This window comes from Cinclus cinclus, chromosome 14 (assembly GCF_963662255.1).
Source record: "Cinclus cinclus chromosome 14, bCinCin1.1, whole genome shotgun sequence".
Taxonomy (NCBI): Eukaryota; Metazoa; Chordata; class Aves; order Passeriformes; family Cinclidae; genus Cinclus; species Cinclus cinclus.
Window position 1 is genome coordinate 14,335,581 of NC_085059.1, and position 19,436 is coordinate 14,355,016.

Consider the following 19,436-nt stretch of genomic DNA (forward strand, 5'->3'; position numbering starts at 1 on the left):
AAATTTTAAAAAATTATTTGACAATACAGGTGCAATAACGCAACTGGAATTTTGGTTTTCTTTAAAACACATTTTGATTAGAAGTGATAGGAAAGTATCTTAGTTAATTAGCTGCACTAGAGTCAGAACAACAGCTTAAACTTTTCTCTCTAATTGCTTAATCATTTATCATTACTTAATCACGGAGGAATTCATTCACAGCCATGAAAATTGTTGAGGCTTTGGGGTGGTTTTTTTTGATGATGTCCCAAAGGAAACATTATCATTTCCCAATGCTATTTTTCCTCAAGTGGCACTCATCCCAGTAGCCAGAGGGAAGAATGTTTCAGTAGCTTGAGGAATGGGGAGGGAGAGAAGAGTACAAGGAACACTGTACTGCTCTTTGACTGTGTTGCAGTCACTGGGAGGTGACTCTGGATGGCTGCACTGTGTCCAAGCACGGCTTCTGGTCCTGCTTGCACAAAGTGGTGGCTCAGGACTTGTGGATGCATCACTACTCAGCAACCACTGAATTGCCAACAAACACTGTCATTTGTATTGCTCTGTAAAACTTCTGTAATATGCTGCCAAACACATAACACACAATTTGGGGGGGGTGTTATGTTATTCCCAACTACAGCTGCACTTGATATTTATTCCCACCAGCCTTTTAAAGGTCAAAAACTCAACCAGATCGTTTGCAATATAATCTGTTTTGCTGACTGAAAAAGTTATAGGAATGAAAAGTATAAATAACAGCTAATCACAGAAGTTTACCCTTTAGCACACAGTGGCATTTTGCTGCTTTTAAATATTTATAGTGTGTGATTAACTCGAAATGTTAAATGGCAAAAAAAAGTTTCTTAAAACATTACCCCCCCAAAAAAACAATAAATCTGAGATAAAGAGGAATTAGCCAAAGAAACAGTCTTGCTAAATACCACTGAATAAGAAATTAGTTTCTCCTATTCTAAAATTATTTATCTTCCATTCTGTTAGCCAGACTTTTGTATTAAATATAAAATTTCCTGATTAAAATAGGAATTCTTCCAGAATAATCTTTTTCTACACCTTGAATTCACTATTTTTTAAATATTTCAAAAGTGAATTTTTATTCTGTCACATAAAAACACAGAGAAGAGGGGGAAGAGTAAAACCAAACAAGGCTGTGCAAGATCTGCATGCACAAAGAACTGAATTTTATTTATCTCAGGTTCGTAATGGTATTTTTTCTTTAGAAACAACTTGATTTCTAGGGTTAGGAAAAACAAAGTAGTAAGTGAGTCACTTAGTCCCCTAACTTTTCAATAAGCCTTAACTCTTTTAAGTATTTTTGTGATTACACAGAACTAACATTTATGGCAGACCTAAACTAGCTACAAAATGGGTTTCCAAAAGAAAATATTATTCATCTTCACATGAGTGGCAAGAGCTGGACCAGTGGTCTGCAAAAAGAAGAGTGGTGAAATATCATGATCTGCAGAAGACCAAAACAAGCCTAATCTCCAAGCTAAAACTAAGCAATGTTATTCATGCATAGTGCCCCACCCTGATAAACCAGTGAACCAAAACAAAAGTTACATCACTTATGATTTTTTTCATTTATTATTTAACGTGCTTAAAGCTGTATTCTGTATTAACTTCACCCTCCTTGACTGCCCCAAATGACTCCTTAGGTTTGTACTTTGTAAACAAAATAAATCTCTGTAATTTAGGGCTCCCTTACAATGCCACAAGACCTCTTGCTTGCTTTTAAATGAAAAGTGTGGGGACAGAGGATATTTAAAGCAATCAGTGGCTGATTAAATAATTTTGACCAAATAGTAGTAAGTGAAGCAAAATTAAATCACGTGTAACAAAAGTGTTAGCACATTTATTATGCACAGTATAAAGTTTCCTCATCTGACACTTGAAATAAAATTATCAAATGCTTCTTTAAGAGTAACATAAGAAAAGGTATCACAGACTATGTGATAGCTTCATTTCATATTTTTACAAAATAGCTCATTGTGAGGCTGTAAAGAGGAGTCTGAGGCATCATTATCTTAAGGGAGCAACATAATGAGGTACAGAGGAGCCTTGGCTGACTCTTATGTTCTCAGTTACAAAACTTTTATGCCCTATTCTTCAGATGCATTGGGGAAAAAACATTCTTTTAATGCTTAGAATTCTGTTTTAAGCTAAGACTACCTTCTCTTTACCCTGCCTCTAATATTGGGTAGTTAATGAAAGGCAGAAAATCACTGTCAAGTCTTACTCCTGTCAAGAGGTATATTCATGTATTCAACTGGAAGACAGCAACGTACAAAATTGAGCCATTTCCTTACAAGCAGCCCAATACTGCTGGAGTCCACAAGATGGACCAGAACTTATCTCTAGCAGCCTTTAGCAAAAGTACCTTGAAGCCTACACTTAGCTCATCTGAATCATGGGTGAATAAGAGGCTGCTGATCTCTGAATTCTCAACAAAAATATAAGAGCTTCCGTGGGCTTTGTGTAACACAAGTTGTTAAATTTTCAGGGTCTAAGAAGCCAAGAAGACAGAAATGATCATAAAATAACTCATATTAGGAAAAAAAAATATATATATAGACCTGAAGATTTATATTGCTGCAAGAATAAGGAAATTGATCTTCAACTCTCCTATTCAATCCTCTTTCTCCTATCTCTTAAAAAAAGAACCAAATAAAAAAAACAAAACCAAACAAAAAACACAACAAACAGCCAAAAACTTCCCTCTGTGTAGCACAAAAAACTCATAAGCAGCATCTACTACCTCGTGACTGAACGAGTTACGTATCTCAAGCACATGCAGCTGCTGCTTGAAAAACAGCTAACAAGCCATGAATCAGTATCTGAGGCACACAGCAAGATAAAATGTTCATACTGGGCAAATCTCAGGTCCCCTTCATGACAGACCTTTCTACCAAACCCAGCCCACACACATTAATGAAGTGGCTTTACCGAGTAGTTTTGTTTTCATGACAGTGACAAGCCCTTTTCACAGCAGTAATTCTGTTATTTCAATCCTCCACTTTAAGTTACAACGACTTGATTCACAGGCAGAGAGAACAGAGATCTCAAGCTGTCAGAACTTTAATGGGTAGATCTAAGATGTCAAAACACGTTACCTTTTTTATTGAAAATTATGTCTGGGGATACAGATAGCAGTAAAAACCGGTACTTTTCGTTCCTTTCCTAACTTGCTCAAAGGTAAACTCTTTCTTCATCTCCCATGCCCTTTGACCCTGAACACCAAGCGAAGTGCTCAGTCCCGGCCGGGCCTGTCTTACAGCCCTGCCTCTGTGTGCAGGTGCTTCACGGGATCCGCCCCGGTTCCCGGGACCTGCCCGGGCTTCGGGCCTGCCCGCGCTCCCGGTTCCCTCCTGGCCTCCCGGTTCCCTCCCCAAACCCCGCAGCCCTCCCTCCCGGTTCCCTCCCGGTTCCCTCCCCAAACCCCGCAGCCCTCCCTCCCGGTTCCCTCCCCAAACCCCGCAGCCCTCCCTCCCGGTTCCCTCCCGGTCCTCTCCCGGTTCCTGCCCCAAACCCGGGGGGGGGCGGCTCCCTCGCCCCGGGCCGCGGTCATGTGACCCGACCAAGATGGCTGCCGGAGAGCGCTGCGCCGCGCCCGCCGCGGGAAAGGAAGAAGACTTTGAGATTATTGACAGAAAACAGCTCCCTGACGCGGCTGAGCTGAGGAACGAGGAGAAGGCAAAACCGGAGGAGGCGCGGTGGTCCGCTCCGATCTTGTCTCTGGCCAGGAAAGCCTCGGAAAACTTGGCGCTGAGCTATGGCAGCGCCCTGAAGTCCGCATCCCTGGTGGGATTGGTGTCCAAGCCCGGCAGCAGTGACAGCCCTGCAAAGACAAGTACGGCTCCGCTTCTTTAGTAAACTCGCTTTTGTGGTGCGCAAATGAGTTCGCTCCCGTAAGTGCTGCTGGGTCGTGTCAGTGGTGCATGGGTGTTACTTTGAATTTCTTTTTTTAAGATGCTGCAGTTTAGTAGTGAAGTAAAATTAAACAAGCGACACAGATGCAGAACTTAAGAAACGCATTATAACCAGAAGAAACCTAAATTCTTATATTCGGAGAAATTGTCTTTTGTTTTATTTGCTGCCTTTTCTCCTTCTCCTTAAAGCTCCAGCAGCCTGGCTGCACTGAGGTATCTTAAAATTCCACATCCTCCCTCGAGTGCTGCTGGTTCCGGGAAGGAATCTCTGTACCTTTCATGTCAGAGACTAGAGGAGCAAACTAAGATACAAATTTGCTTTAAGTTACTTTTTAACTACATTAAAAATGCCTTCAGTTTAACCACAGCTTGCTTTGTTCAGCATTGGCATTTGTGGATCTAGCAGCCCTACAGATCTGTGGAACAGCTCTCTTAGAACTGAATTAAAATGACAGTTGAATCATATGGGAAATAAATCTCAGCCATATTCATAACGAGGGGGAGAAAACACAGACCCCATTCAAATGCAGCAGAAATTGGGCCTGGAGCCTTGTACTCCAGTGTCTCAGACTGGTTCTTAATTGTTCTGGAGCACTGGAGCTCAGCTTTGCTCTGTTTGCTGCTGCCCTTTTTGTTTTTGATGGTACCGAGTATTCAAAGGGAAGTTCCATGGAGTTCAGTTGGGACAACATGGGGCACTGCTGATGTACTTCTGCATTTTTTGTGAAAATTCCTCAATGTTGCATAGTCAGAGTTGAAGATTAATTGTCCTGAAAAAATAGACTCTTTTATTCTCCTGCATCTCAAAGTGTCACACCAACCTTCTCACAGGTTTGTTTCCCAAGTGCCCATCTTGTGGACCTGGGATCTAACCTGACAAAGTGCAGAATATCCCAGTTTCTTTGTTTGCTTTTGGAATAATGCTGTGGATAGATGTAACTGAAAACAACATAGAGCATTTGGCAAGGGGCAGGGAATAAAATATTCTCTTACCTGAAATGAAGCTCCCACATTTAATGGAACTTTTACCGTAATCTTTCAGCTTCTTCCTTGTCAAGTAAAGGAATACAACATGACCTTCCCACATTGTTCAAAGGATTTGGATAATATGTTGATGCATTTATGAAAAATTCTATATGAAAAATCAGTTAATAACTTGTATATAAAATGTGAACAGGCACTAAGGCACCTGTTCAATATTATTTACCTTTGACCAAGAGCTTAAATATAATTTAAAGCGGGTGTGTTTAAGAAATTAGTCAAGACCTGCAAGACCACTTGTGGAAAATTTGGAACTTGTTGCCTGCTGTAATCTTTTTCCAGAGATTTTATAACCTCTGTGTGTTACTTCAGATCTGAAGTTGATCACATGTTCTAAACGCATAAACCCCATCCTAAAACCAGTGTCTGCCACTTGCAGAGAGGCCAGAAGCTTCAAATCTAAAGAAAACGAATCAAGAAAGACTTGCAGTCCCAAAGACCAAGGGATGGAGAACTGTGAGCTTTCCTTTGTGCTTCAGTGTTTTCTGACTTCAAAGTGTGCTGAATAATTACAGTAAACAAGGCGTGTGGCTTCAAAAAGACATCGAAACAAATCTCTTGAGTTGAGTAAGATACAAAACTGTGTGGCTGCATTCTTAAAGATTGCAGCATCACATCTGTGATCTTTTGCACTGAAGTAACCTGATTTCTAATCTTTGAAGCTTGGCTTTGGTAGTGTGTCTAATACCTGTTTCTTATGCATGTACCAACCAGCACAGTTTTGCAAAGGATGTACTTGACTGTGTAAATTTGCAACAGTGTAAAAAATATTGTTCAAGGAATTATTTAACTTAATGCAAACTGATACCAAGGCATTTCTTAGTTCATAAAGAGCATTTCATTCATGGTGTTTTATTATGTCCTGTGAGTAATATGTGTATCTTGAGCAAGGTGTAGAGGCAAAGTATAACTGGTAAGTAAAATTCAAATTCTAAAAACCATTAAAATGGTTAGCATTGCTTTGAAACACCCCAAAAAGCTCACTGCTTTTCTGTTTGTGCAGCTTTTCTTCTGTTCCTAATATGTAACTTGATAATATTGAGGTCAAAATTCTAAATATTACGGTGTTTTCTAATCCTCAGCCTCATGTCAACACATTATATACAATTTTGAGAGGCATCCATTGTATTCTCCTTCTATATATATGTATATATAGTGTTTATTGATTATATACTATATATACTGTTGTATGTAGTGTATATACATATATAGTATAGTGTATATAGTGTATACTATTATATAGTATATATACATAATATATATACAGTGAACTATAGAGTAGCCTGAAGAGATAACAGCACTTTGTGTGTATTGTGGTTATTAAGGTCAGTTAGATTAGAATTACTCTGTTTTCCCTCTTGAGACACAAGGAGGAGTTTTGCTCATTTTTAACCCTAAATTAACATTGTGTGCACAAAAAGGAAAATGCTGGAGAGAATTCTGCAAAATCCATTGTTAACCATCTTGAGTGGGATTGACACAGGGATGGGGCTTCTGCCACTGCTGTTTCTGCAGAGTGTGGCCATGTGTGACCCACAGGTGACAGCAAGATTGTCCTACTAAAACATCAGTGGCTTAAAACATGATTTTGGTGGCCACTGGGCTGTGTTTGGCAGCTCCTGTCAGAGCCTGTAGGTACCTTAAGGAGCAAGGGAGTCCTGGTCCTGGTCCCACTTCCCCTGTTGTCCCAAAACAGGTCCTTTCACTTGGTCTGCAAGAGGCCAATCCATGCACAGAGTGAAAGGATTTGATTTCTTTACGGTTTTGCACAGAAAGGGGGCTGGATGGCAAATCCACAAAGCCAGCACAACTACCAAAACTTTTTACTATTTTAGGCATTAGAAATTAATGTTCAAAGGCATTAATGTTCATTGGCTACAAATTCCCTAGTTCTCTTATTAATTACTGTTCTCTTGTCTATTGGTCAATGAAATCCTCATTTCTCACGCTCATTACTCCACATGCTCAGTCTGTCTGTTCTTTTGGGTCAGTGAGTTTCTTGGGTGGGTGGTCACAATCAAATCTGGTCGGTGGCCAGAATTATATTCTACCCAGTCACAGCTGATTGAGCACAGTTGCTGTGTTGGATTTATGAGTTTTTTCCTTATCTTAGGGGTTCTGCCAAATGTAATAAAATCATAGAATATGCTGGGTTGGAAGGGACCCACTAGGATCATTGAGTCCAACTCCTAGCCCTGTACAGCACTATCCCCAAGAGTCACCACTGGAGTGTTGTACAAATGCTCCTTGAGCTCTGTCAGACTTGGTGCTGTTACCACTTCCATGAGGAGCCCATTCCAGGGCCCAACCACCCTTTGGGTGAAGAACCTTTTCTGATGGCAACCTAAACCTCCCCTGACTCAGCTTCAGGCTATCCTTATGGTGCGTAAATTCTGCATCCTTTGAGTACGCTGTCAGTGCTACCCCTTTTATTAACCTCCCGTAGGCCTGAGGTCACTGAAGCGTGTCCAGCCCTAAACCTTAATAAGGCAATTCTACCAACCAGTGATTCACCTTTGTAACACCGGGGCGTCACTTACAGCTCGCTCGTTAGCTGATGTTAAATCACCCTTATCGTTGCTTAGGCTTGAAATTGTTCAAACATCGAAAAACATCCTTTCTTAAGTAATTCTGTACGTATTCCACATATTGCAACACGCCCGGCCGGGCCGAGCCCGCCCCGCGCCCCTCACGCTGCTCTAAGATGGCGGCCGGCCCGGCCCCGCCCCCGCCCCGTGCCGTAGCCGTGGTAACGCGGCGGGCCGGGGTCCCTCAGCCCGCGGGGCGCCCGGCCCGGCCCCGCCGCTCAGGTACGGACCCCGCGGGCCGGGGCGGGGGTCGTGTCCCTCCCGGGGGCCGGGCGCGGCGCTCGGGGTGGGGGGGTTTACCCAGCTCGCCCACTCCGCGGGATGGAGGCCCAGCGGGGGCTTTGCGGACAGGGGTCTTTAAAAGCTGCGCAGCGACTCCGTGCAGATTTTCCCCACGTATTCGGCGCTGGGGAGGCCACGCCTTGAGTGCTGTGATCGGTTCGGGGCCCCTCGATTCAGGAAGGGCATTGGGGGGCTGCAGCGGGCTCGGAGAAGGGCAGCAGAGCTGGGGAAGGTTCTGGAGCACAGGTCCTGTAAGGAGCCGCTGAGGGATCCGGGGTTGTTTAGTCTGGAGAAAAGGACGCTCAGGGCTGGCCTTGTCGCTCTCCACAGGTCCCTGACAGGAGGTTGTAGCCAGGTGGGGGTCGGTCTCTTCTCCCAGGCAACCAGTGATAAGACGACAGTAGATAATCTTACTACAATAGATAATCTTACCCTGCACCAGGGGAGGTTTATTTTGGACATTAGGAAGTGATTTTTCACAGAAAGGTGATTGATTATACGTTGGAATGGGCAGCCCAGGGAAGTGGTGGAGTCACCGTCCCCGGAGCTGTTTAAAGAAAAACTAGATGTGGTACTTACTGCTCTGGCCTCATTTAATGATACATTGGACTCGATGATCTCAGAGGTCTTTTCCAGCCTAATTGATTCTGCAACTGTAAAGCAGCTTTCTTTTCCCCACTCATGCGCCCCCAGGTACACGGTGTCACACCATGGAGGAACGTGCCAACCTCATGAACATGATGAAGCTCAGCATCAAAATCCTCATCCAGTCAGCCCTGAGCCTGGGCCGGACCCTGGACTCCGACTTCCCACCTCTGCAGCAGTTCTTTGTGGTGCTGGAACACTGCCTCAAGCACGGGCTCAAAGGTGGGCACTAGCTGCCAGGCAGAGGAGAGGCAGGTCAAGAAGTGTCTGTCATGTCCTGCTGTGGCTCCAGCTTGACTTCTGACTGACATTATTAAACCAATAATACAGATATATAATTATGTGGTTACCATTGTACGCCCTGTATTTTGTGCCTACTAAACTGTCAGAGTATATTTAATGCCCCCTTTCCAAAGACATGTTGTAAGCTGATAAGGCAAAGTAACAAAGTACATTTTGTCTAAAATTCTGGAGTTGGAAGCCTGTCGTTTTTCCTCACAAATCTCTTTGTATGCTCCCTTTAGTGAAGAAGACTTTTATTGGACAGAGCAAATCGTTTTTTGGTCCTTTGGAACTAGTGGAAAAACTTTGTCCAGAAGCATCAGATATAGCAACTAGTGTTAAAAATCTGCCAGAGCTGAAGTAAGTTAATTGTTGGAGATGATGCATTTTGCTCATACCACTGAGAAAAGGAGTCTTTCATGTAGTCTTTTGACTTCCTTAACAAGCTTTTGTTCCCAAAGAAAAAAAAATATAGGGTGTCTAGGAGGCATTGACTTCTCCAAGAGATAAGAAGGATATCTCAAAATATTCAGAGTTTCTGACTCAAACAACACTGTCAGATTGAAAACAGCATTTGGAAACTTTTATAACCTTGCTAAAAATAACTAAAGTTTTTGCAGGTATTTTTGCCTCTTCTTTCTCCCACTTTCATGATTTTACATCATTTTGTGTGTGTGCTGATAGTATTTGGTTTGAGTAATTCAGGATGATTGAAATATACTTGATATTAATACTAGGATGTATTAATGGTTGGGTTATGGTGGTAGTTTGCAATATGTATATTTTTTCAAATTAAGAAGACTTTACAATATACTTTCCCTGAAGAATAGAATATACTTAAATATTCTTGTGTTCTGGAGACAACAGTTCATTTTCCCAGAGATTTGTTGTTGTTCTTTAGTAAATAATGTCCTTCCCCTCACTTTGTAAACTGAGAATTTTAAATTGCACAAATCTAATTAATTTTTTTACTAAAACATGCAACTTTTCATTTTAGGACTGCTGTGGGCAGAGGGAGGGCTTGGCTTTATCTAGCACTCATGCAAAAGAAATTGGCAGATTATCTCAAAGTACTCCTGGACCATAAGCACCTGTTAAGGTAACAGCACAGACTGTATTCCTGAATGTTCCTGAATCATTGACACCTCCTGTGGCTCCAGGGAGAGTCATTAATTGACCAGTTTAAGCTTGTTCTTGCTGCCTGCAGAGGAGCAAGTGGTTAATTGTTTTTGCTGTGAAAATACAAAGGAATTTGCAGAGTTTTCTGAGAGAGTTCTAAATCTTCTGCCTTATGCAATAAATGAGTGAGAACTCAGCTGAGTTTTGTAAAGGCTGCATTGTTGTTTATATGATTTCAGTGATGGAAGTGCCATTATAATTGATGTGCAGTGATGCCTTATACTGTCTGTTCCAGTGAATTTTATGAACCTGATGCACTGATGATGGAGGAGGAAGGAGCAGTTATTGTGGGTCTGCTGGTTGGACTGAATGTTATTGATGCAAACCTCTGCTTGAAAGGAGAAGACTTGGATTCCCAGGTGAAGATTAAAGCTTAAATAGGATCAGTTGGTATAAGGTTCTAGTAGAATTAAGTACCTCTATAAATACTTTATTGAGATGGGTCCAGATTTCTTTCCAGTGTGGCCTGTGTTGAAGTTTGTTGGGTTTCCCTCAGTGAATTAAAGTACATGAGTAGCAGTTTATGGAAATACTGTCAATAACTGCGAGGAAACTGGTCACATTTAATATGGTTACTTTGATGCTTTTATGACAAATGCTGGCTTGTATGTTTGCATCTGCTAGGAAGAATACAGCTATTATTTGTCTTTCTAAACCTAAACTTCAAATTTTTATCATTTTCCAAATATACAGTAATGCCTACTTGTACACATAATTGCGTTGTAAAGGTGTGTTAATATCTTAAATATATTTTTCAGGTTGGAGTGATTGATTTTTCCTTGTACCTTAAGGAAACACAGGACAGTGATGGCAAACAGTATGTATGGTGGATTAATAATTCTAAAACATTACAGTCTTTGTAGAACAAACCTGTCAGACAGTGTGTGGGAGAATGGGAGTGCTGGAGATCTCAAACTATTAATCATCCAAAAAGGAGAACCCAAACCAGATTTTGTTAACTAAACAAAAGTAATATCTTTCAGAGACTGAATTTTTTGGTGGTTTTAACAACAGTTTGGAGAATTTGAGTCTTGAGCTTGTACCAAATTAAAAGTACACAAAATATTAGATTGTGGTTTTATTTGGTTTTAGAAGAGATGATTTGCCAAGTCACCCATTGCCAGCTCACTGATTTGTTTCTAAGCAGTTTCAGAAACCCTCTCAACTAAGTAGCTGTCTTTGAGGGAGACATCAATTATGGAGGAAAAAATGTAATTTTAAGTGAAATATTAGATTTGAGACTGCAGTTAGCAGCACAGATCAGGTCTTCTAAGACCTGTAGCAAATGAAGGGATCTTTATGTGCTTTATGTGTATTTTGTGTGCTTCTGTCACTTCAGAGCACTTCTCTGTGGAGCTGCTGAGAAGCAGCCAAGCAGCTGCTTCACCTCCCTGGTGCTTCTGATCCAGCTCAGACACAAATATTTTTATAAGGAAAGGGTAAAAGGTTTTAGCTCTGTTTTCAAGTATATGCTGAAAGTCCTAGTACAGAATAGCACTTTAGAATGAAGGAGTTTCTTGTCAATAAATAAATTCTTGCTTTTACAACTAGAGATGGAGGGATTACAGCTGTCCTTGACCAGAAGCATTATGTGGAAGAACTGAACAGACATCTAAGGTGGGATTTTCATCTATTCTCATATACAAACACCTGTCCTGTTTAGCTTTTCCAGAATGGTTTTGAATGTCTCTGCTTCCAGTCTTTTAGATTTTTGTTTGATACTGAAATGCCTTTTCTGATCAATTCCCAAAAATCTTAGTTTCATTTTGTAGTCCTACTCTTCTGCGGGTACATGCAATGCAGAAAACAAGTGTATGTAATAGGTTACTTTTTTGGGAGTGAATGATTAACAGAAGTATTTTTTTCAAGAGAAGCTATTACAAGTGCATCTGGAAATTCATTCCTTAGAGGAAGAGTCTCTACTCTTCCCCCATAGGTTGCCCAGTGGGAGGAGCAGCCTCCCTTGCCCTCTTGAGCAGGAGAGGTGTTCAAACTGTGAAAGCTAATCCAGAACAGGGCTGCCAGCAGAAAGACGTGGTTCTCTCAGTGCTTGAGAGTGACAGTTGTTCTTCCTCAGAGTTTTGCCCAGCTCACCAAAGTACTTCATTGTTAGCAAATGCAAGATGGTAAAAATACTATTGGGGACAGCAATAAAAGTTGAACACTGACACTCCGTTTATTGTTTTTATGCATCTCTCTTTCTTGCTGCAGTTGCACGGTTGCAGATCTCCAGAACAAAATAGACTGTTTGGAAAAGACCAATTCAAAACTCCAGGAAGAGGTTTGTATCTAGTCTGTTAAATATTTCTCACAGCTCTTCTCCATCAGAGACAAAATTGCCTAAGACACCTAAAATATTTGAGTAGATACTGGTGAGCTGTGGGGACTGGACAGACTGGCATGGGTTGGTGTGACTTCTAGTTCATACCACAGATCCAGGGGGGATTTTAGCTTTTTACACTGTGGTGCATTTCTTTGCTCAGTTAATATTTAAAATAAATTGACGAGGGTGTGAAGCAGAAGTTGATGAACAAATGGTGGGTACAGTAATTTTGTGTTACAGTGGGTACAGCTGCAGAAGGGTCGGGCAGCTCCTGGGGGTAGCAAAAGGGGAAGTGAACAGTACAGCTGCTGCAGAGACTGAGCTGCTGACTTCAGAATTGCTCCAGATGCTGCATGATTGCCCAGTGATTAAATATAGATCTCTTCTCTTCATACAGCTTGCAGCAGCTACCGACCGAATTGGATCCCTTCAGGAAGAGCAGCAGCAGCTAAAACAACAGAATGAATTAATTCGTGAACGGAGTCAAAAAAGTGTAGAGGTGGGACACCTATTTAGAGATGATGAGGATCCTTACAATAAGTGAGCTCTTTTGATCAGCTGTAGTCTGAATTCTTCCATGCCCATGGTGCACTGGAATGCTCAGCACAGTTGAGCACATTGTTATGCAGGTCACTGGGTTTGGGTGTTGTATGCTCAGGCATTAGATTTTACTGTTCTTTACTACACACCCAAAAATACACTTGCAGAAGGAAGAACAAATTCAAAGCATTAGAGTTATGAAAGTAAAAAATGTAAAGTATTAAAGTATTCTTGTCATTACAGTATGTTTGAAATTTCAGTTTATTAATGTTTGCCAGGTCATTGATTGTAAAACAGTAGGATTTTACTTGAAGTAGCACATTGAAATACTGTGTTACACACAAGAATTAAAGGGATACTTTAAATACTTTGTGATCTTATGCAGCTGATGTTCCTTGTAGGTAACAAAAGAGGATACAAAAGTAGAATTGGATACTTACAAGCAGTCCCGCCAAGGTCTTGATGAAATGTACAGTGATGTTTGGAAGCAGTTGAAAGAAGAAAAAAAGATCAGGCTGGTAAGGAAATTTAACTATAGAAAGTGAAGTGAAAGACATGGGATTCAGTCTATTGTAACATTACAAATACAAGATGACAGCTGTGCACCTTTGCAGCTGTTCAGAATTCAAAGAGCAATTGCTGCAAGATGCTTTGGTCATTAACAGTGACTGCAAAGAATTGGGAACCGGGCTTTTGGAATGTTTAAAAGAAAAGGTCTCTTTTTAATAAACCACTGGCATTATTATAGCAGAGGCATAGTTTGTATATGGGGTTATCTAGGTTTTATCCCTGACCTATGGCTACGTAGCAGTAAGTAGCAACTTTCTTTGTAAGGAACTAGAGAAAGAATTGGAGCTACAAATTGGAATGAAAACAGAAATGGAAATTGCCATGAAACTTCTGGAAAAAGATACTCATGAAAAACAAGACACTTTAGTTGCCCTTCGCCAACAGTTAGAAGAAGTGAAGGCCATTAACTTGCAGATGTTTCACAAATCTCAGGTATGTACAGGGGGCTGGGGATGGTTTTGTGGGGCTTCTCTTGTTTGGGTGGGTTGTAGTTTTATGGGTTTTTTTTTTCAGTTGTACAAAACGGTATGATAGGCATTTCTGCAAGGAAACCATGGTCTAGCAGTGCTCACACAAAATATACAGAGCTTGCTTCCATTAATGAAACAAAAGTTTAACTAGCCTCTCCCTGCATGAAGTAAGAGTTCAGCAAGCCTTACTCTCCCACAGCTGGTGCCAGAATTCCAGAGGGGATTTCTCTCAATTTTTATGGCCTATTTCTTGTTGCCTGCTCAGGCTTTACCCAGGTCTTTGCCTCCTTCCCAGACACTTGCAAGTTAGTGAAACCCCAGTGCTGAGGTGTGCCTTTGCTTTTAAAAGCAGTTTTTATTTTTTTTTTTTTGTTTGTTTGTTTGGTTGGTTGGTTGGTTTTTTTTGTTTGTTTGTTTGTTTGGTTTTTTTTTTTGCTTCCTGGTTTCATGCCCACTGAGTAAAATTGTTACCTTCAAATCATCATTGGTATTCTTCTCCCGTCAGTTTAATCTGGTTTTATTTCTTCTGGCTTTTTCTGGAGAGAACATTTTTAGCTTGTAGCTCGTCTCATAGATCAAAACTTAGTTGAGGTGGTTTGGGTTTTTTCTGAGGTTGTAACAAAACAACTGGAGCAATGTCTGCTCTGGCATTTATCAGCATTTTGTTTGCACATTCCAGTCAGACCCAGGCATGGCCTTTAGCAAGCTGAACATTCTTTATCTGGTGGCAGACTTTAAACACTGTTCACTATTTCCTACAGAATGCAGAGTGTTCATTACAACAGAAAACAGAAGCAATATCCTCTTTTGAAGGAAAAACAAATGAGATGATGTCCTCTATGAAACGAATGGAAGAGAGGTAATAATTGCCAGATCAGAAAGTCAACATTGAAGTCAGTAGAAAGTTTCCAATATAAATCTTTACAGGATGACCTTCCATATGTCCCATAGGTATTTGGGCCTGTGTGCCAGCATAAGCTTTTTTATTTTCTCCTCTTCATCCCTCTGTGCTTGCTGTTCTCTTTTCCCAGGCAAACATGCCAATAACTGAGCCACTGGAAAGTTATAGCTCTTTCCATAAGCAGGCTGTTGAAAAACATGTTAACTTCACTTTAAGAACAGGTGTGACTTTGCTTTTGGTTTTTTTTTTCAGAAACACCCACTTTCAAAAGTGGTTTTTTCCTCCACTAGCATTTTCAGTTCAAGCTTTTCTAAAGATCCCTGTGGTAACTCTAGAAGAGGAGGGTGAGAGGGTGCAGAGAAGGAGTGAATTGGAAACAAATGTCTGTGTTCCTTATCGTGTAGGCTGCAGCAGGCAGAGAAGGCCAGGCAGGCAGCAGAGGAACGGTGCAATAAGATGAAGCAGGAGCTGGCTGGGAGGCTCGACTCGTGTCGGCAGCAGATGGCCCAGCTGGACAGCAAATGGTATTTAATCTGAGCAGGTGTTTTCCTTCCCTTTGCCATTTCTTTAAGGAGTGTTTTCTATTCCTTTTATGTGCAGGTCTAAGGACGGGGTGAGTTTGAAATTCTGTTGGCTTCAGCATTGACAGATGTATACAGGACCCAGGGAATCCCAGCACTTCTATAGCATGCAGTTAGCATGAGGATTTTGACATGTGTTTTTCCAGAATGTTTAATTTAGAGCATAGAGTGGCAGCAAAAATCTGCCCCATTCCAGCTAGCAATGGAGCTTTCAATTGCTTTTTTAATAAGTCAAGAAATAGGTATGGTCATGCTTGTAGGCTGTGCATATAACTGACTGCCATCCAAAGGGACTGGGACTTTTGAAGGGAGTGTGAGTGTGTTCTTAGGGAATGTTAATCCTCTAAAGATTTTTAATGCCGATAGAAAAAGCTTCTTTCACTGTTCACACTTCAGAGTAGAGTGTCCCTTTTAAACACAACAGTTTAAACACAGGTAGTGAAATATTTACTTGTGGGGATTAGTTTCTCTGGGGGTCTTTGGGTTGGTTGTTTTCTTCTAGCCCTTCATTGCTGTTTGTTTTCTGTGACCTGAAAATATTAACATATGTTAGATGCTAACAGTGTTAACATTTTTAATGTCTGCTGCCTGTTCTTACCTTTCCCAGAACACCACTCTAGTTTTGCCCCCTTTTGGACAAGATTTCTACTTCTCACAGTGTTGCTATCTTTAAGTGCTATAGGATAGTCTTCTGCTATAGGGTTTTTGTAGAATGAATTATTTTTAAATAGCTCAACTCTGGAAAAGGAGTTAAAATCTGAAAAGGAACAGAGACAAACTTTGCAGAAAGAACTGCACCAAGAGAAGGATGCCACCACTCTGCTTAAAACAGAATTGCAGCAGATGGAAGGACTGAAAAAGGTATGCACAGTTTCAAGCATTCAAAACAACTGAATGTGATTTATTTTTAAGCATGAATATTCTTGTTAACCTGAAGAGGATTTGCTGCCACATATGGAGCAGTTTCACAATTGTGCACTTGTATTTGTCTGTGTGCTCCTGTGTTGGCACAGGAGTGCCTTGTTCTAGTTATGTTGAAGGATATTCAAAGCCTGAAAATCTTCCTTTTCTTGGTAAATATCGTTAAAGTGTTCCATTGTTTGTGCAGAACCTGTGGATAGTTCCCCCATGTAATTTTAAAAATCAAGCCTTAGAAATAGGGGTATTTGCAAAGGAGTTGATTCTTGTGAACTGCTTGGGTAGTTTGGGTAGACTTATCAAGGTTTTAGGTCAAACAGTTCACAAAAAAACTTGATTTTGTGCTTGATATTATAGGAGCTAAGAAAACTGCAAGATGAGAAGCAGCAGCTGAAGAAGGTCCGTGAGGAGCAGGAGCAAGCTCTGCAAGAAATGGGACTTCATCTCAGCCAGTAAGTTCTAGGGAACAGAACTCCTATAAGTGACATAAGCTGGAGTATCAGACTACTAACAAGAATTTTAAACCTCATTTACTTATAAAAATCAATTGATGCGAGAATTTTAGAAGGCAATTACTATATGGATATGTATGAGAAACTAAAGAGCCATGAAATGAAAGTGAGGGAGGGTCTTGTCAGAGTGAGCTGGCTGAGAGGCAACATTAAAGGAAATGTTTAGTTCTTATAGTGGAACTGTGCTTTTCCTACATTCCTCTGTTTATACGGAAAAAGGGGCAGACCCTGGATTGACAAAGTTTCTCAGTGATAAGTGAGTGGTTTTCAGGTATCATTCAGGTGAGCTTCAGCTGACTGAAGAATTTGGGTTTGGATTCAGTGGCTCAACAGTGGAATGCAGGGAAAACCAAACTAAATAAAAAGTCATGCAAGTAACAATTTTTTCTTCCAGATCAAAGCTGAAGATGGAAGACATTAAAGAAGTAAATAAAGCACTAAAGGTACTCTTTAGTGAATATTTTTTAAGCAAATTAATTACATTTCACACCTTAAAATTTCAGCCTGGTTATTCTGCTTTAAAAGGTGGCATTTGAAAAATACCAACAACATTGGTAAAATGCCTGTATCTCCAGTGCAGTTTTCATTCCAATTTTCCAGGGTCATACTTGGCTGAAGGATGATGAAGCAACCCACTGCAAACAATGTAAAAAGGAATTCTCCATCTCAAGAAGGAAGGTAATGTTGTCCAGCAGATTATTTTTAAATGATCCCTGGAAAGCAAAAGTGGTGCTGTTGCATACCTTGCTAGGGAAGACTGAACCTGTACAATCCTGAATCTTGTTCGTGCCATAAATGCGTAGGGAATAATTTGGCATTTACCACCCAAAAAAGTAATACTTTTGCTTCGGTGCTCTCGGTGGAGAGCTGCTCTGGCTGCGTTCAGGCTTCCTTCCCGGCTGAGCAGGCGCTGCTCAGTGCCCGTCCCGCGGTGCGGGCCAGCGCAGGGACCCGGCAGCCGCGGGGAGCCGATCCCAGCGCAGCCTCTCCCTGCGCCGCCTCCCTCCCTCCGCGGCCAGGCCCGGGCCCGGGCCCGGGCCCGCTCCTGCTCCCGCTCCCGCTCCCGTTCCCGCTCCCGTTCCCGTTCCCGCTCCTGGCCGTTCCCGACCGGGGCGGGTGCAGCTCATGGCCGCGGAGAGAGCGCGGCTGCGCTGGGATCGCGCCCTGTGCTCGGCCCTGCGCAGGAGGAAGTGCTGCTGGGAGCGCTGGGCTTGGTGGGAAGTGGAGGCACTCGGTGGACTCGGACACAGTTCCCAAGGCCTAACTTCTCTCGTCCTGGTGCTGTTTTTAGCCAGCTCTGCTCATTCTGACTCTGTTTTTGTAGCATCACTGCAGAAACTGCGGGGACATCTTCTGCAACACTTGTTCCAGTAATGAACTCGCGCTGCCATCGTACCCAAAACCCGTCCGTGTCTGTGATAATTGTCACACGCTACTGCTCCAGCAGTGCTCCTCTAACTCCTCCTAAGGCTCTCCCACCCTTGACAGAGCCACTTTAACATTGGAAAGTAGCCATTATTTTTAAAATTCTGAATAGCAGGTGTCTTCTCTGCAGCAGACTGGATTGGCTGGTCTGATAAATTTCTACTGTAAGATCAGTGTAAATTAATTTGTAGGGATTGTGCAAACTAATGCTTCTCCAACTGAAATAATTAAGAAGCTTATATCAACTGTAATTTCCCCAAAAGTTCTATTTGAAACTTAAGATTCATTTTTCTGATTTTTATAGGTATTTGTATTAAAATTTGTATATGGCATTTCTACATTTATTTGATCCCTGTAGACAGCATTGTCTCTCTGTACATAAACTCTTAATTTCTTTACCTTCACTGTAGGTGCTCCTGTGTGTTGCCCTGGCTCGTGTACAGTTTTGTATTTGCTCTAAGTCAGTCAGAGAGGAAAAGGTCAATTTATGAATTGTCTATAGAAAGCTTTATAAGGAGTGTCAATGAATGTGCCTTCAGTTCACTGCAGAGTCAAAGACTGCACATGATACTTGTTCTGGAAGTCGCTGTGACCACAGTGCAATAGTTACACAATAAAGTCTTTTGCAAAAACTGAAAGCAAGTGAAGTTCTAATTTTTAACACCTGTCAGTCACAGATCCTAGAAGAGAATGTTCTTGTCCAGCCACAAATAGCCAGGGTTTAAGCTTAAGGCACCAGAATGTGTCTGGGATACCTGACCAACACTGTGGAAGGCGCTGGATAAAGCCTCGGCACTGCAGCTGGAACTGCTTTCACTCTTCCAGGGAAAAAAAAAAAAAAGGGCAGTGATTCCAGCTCACTGTGTCCACCCTGGGACCGAGGGGAGCAGCTGCTGCCCCAGCCCCAGGGGCACCTGGTCCATTCTGCCAGGCCTGGGCTCAGCTGCACTGGGGATCCCAAAGCAGTTGGGGTTCCTGTGCCAGTGCGCGGGTCTGTCACCTCACCCAGCAGCACGGTGAAGGCAGCCCTGGCCCCAGCAGGACCCACACTACCCGGGAGTGTCCCAGGTTCGAGAGCAGCTCTTTGACCAAGTGAGCTTCTTCCAGAGGCTCCATGTGGAACAGTGCATACCCAGGGGTGATCCCAGCTCTGACAGAGGCACATCAGGGTCACCAGCCCATTGGGCTGGGCTCAGGCAGCATTCCCTGTAGGAAGGAGGTTGTTTTCATAGCAGACAGCCATGTGATCAATT

The 19,436-nt window shown here is 42.0% G+C and overlaps 1 protein-coding gene across 3 annotated transcripts; it reads left to right on the forward strand.

Annotated features, from left to right (window-relative positions):
* Positions 1 to 3,579: 3,579 nt before the first annotated feature.
* Positions 3,580 to 18,880, forward strand: RUFY1 (RUN and FYVE domain containing 1). Of its 3 annotated transcripts, XM_062501858.1 has the most exons (19): positions 3,764 to 3,847; positions 5,347 to 5,423; positions 8,531 to 8,704; positions 9,007 to 9,124; positions 9,762 to 9,863; positions 10,179 to 10,302; positions 10,702 to 10,760; positions 11,495 to 11,560; positions 12,155 to 12,224; positions 12,664 to 12,765; positions 13,208 to 13,324; positions 13,641 to 13,808; positions 14,608 to 14,705; positions 15,152 to 15,271; positions 16,060 to 16,189; positions 16,604 to 16,698; positions 17,153 to 17,201; positions 17,359 to 17,436; positions 18,083 to 18,880. In XM_062501858.1, the coding sequence occupies exons 2-19, from the start codon at positions 5,414 to 5,416 to the stop codon at positions 18,224 to 18,226; spliced, it is 1,824 nt and encodes a 607-aa protein (XP_062357842.1). In that variant the 5' UTR covers positions 3,764 to 3,847; positions 5,347 to 5,413; the 3' UTR covers positions 18,227 to 18,880. The 3 variants fall into 3 exon arrangements, with proteins under 3 accessions (XP_062357841.1, XP_062357842.1, XP_062357843.1); XM_062501857.1 differs by lacking the exon at positions 5,347 to 5,423 and having other exon boundaries at positions 3,580 to 3,847; XM_062501859.1 differs by lacking the exons at positions 3,764 to 3,847; positions 5,347 to 5,423 and adding an exon at positions 5,514 to 5,529.
* Positions 18,881 to 19,436: the final 556 nt, after the last annotated feature.

What these genes read in the sequence shown, in the direction of transcription:
- RUFY1 (XM_062501857.1), top strand. Translation starts at nt 3,580, where the DNA reads ATGGCTGCCGGAGAGCGCTGCGCCGCGCCCGCCGCGGGAAAGGAAGAA. An exon ending in AAGAAAAAAAGATCAGGCTG is followed by an intron (nt 13,325 to 13,640) that starts GTAAGGAAATTT and finishes TTTCTTTGTAAG; the next exon opens with GAACTAGAGAAAGAATTGGA. An exon ending in GCCCAGCTGGACAGCAAATG is followed by an intron (nt 15,272 to 16,059) that starts GTATTTAATCTG and finishes ATTTTTAAATAG; the next exon opens with CTCAACTCTGGAAAAGGAGT.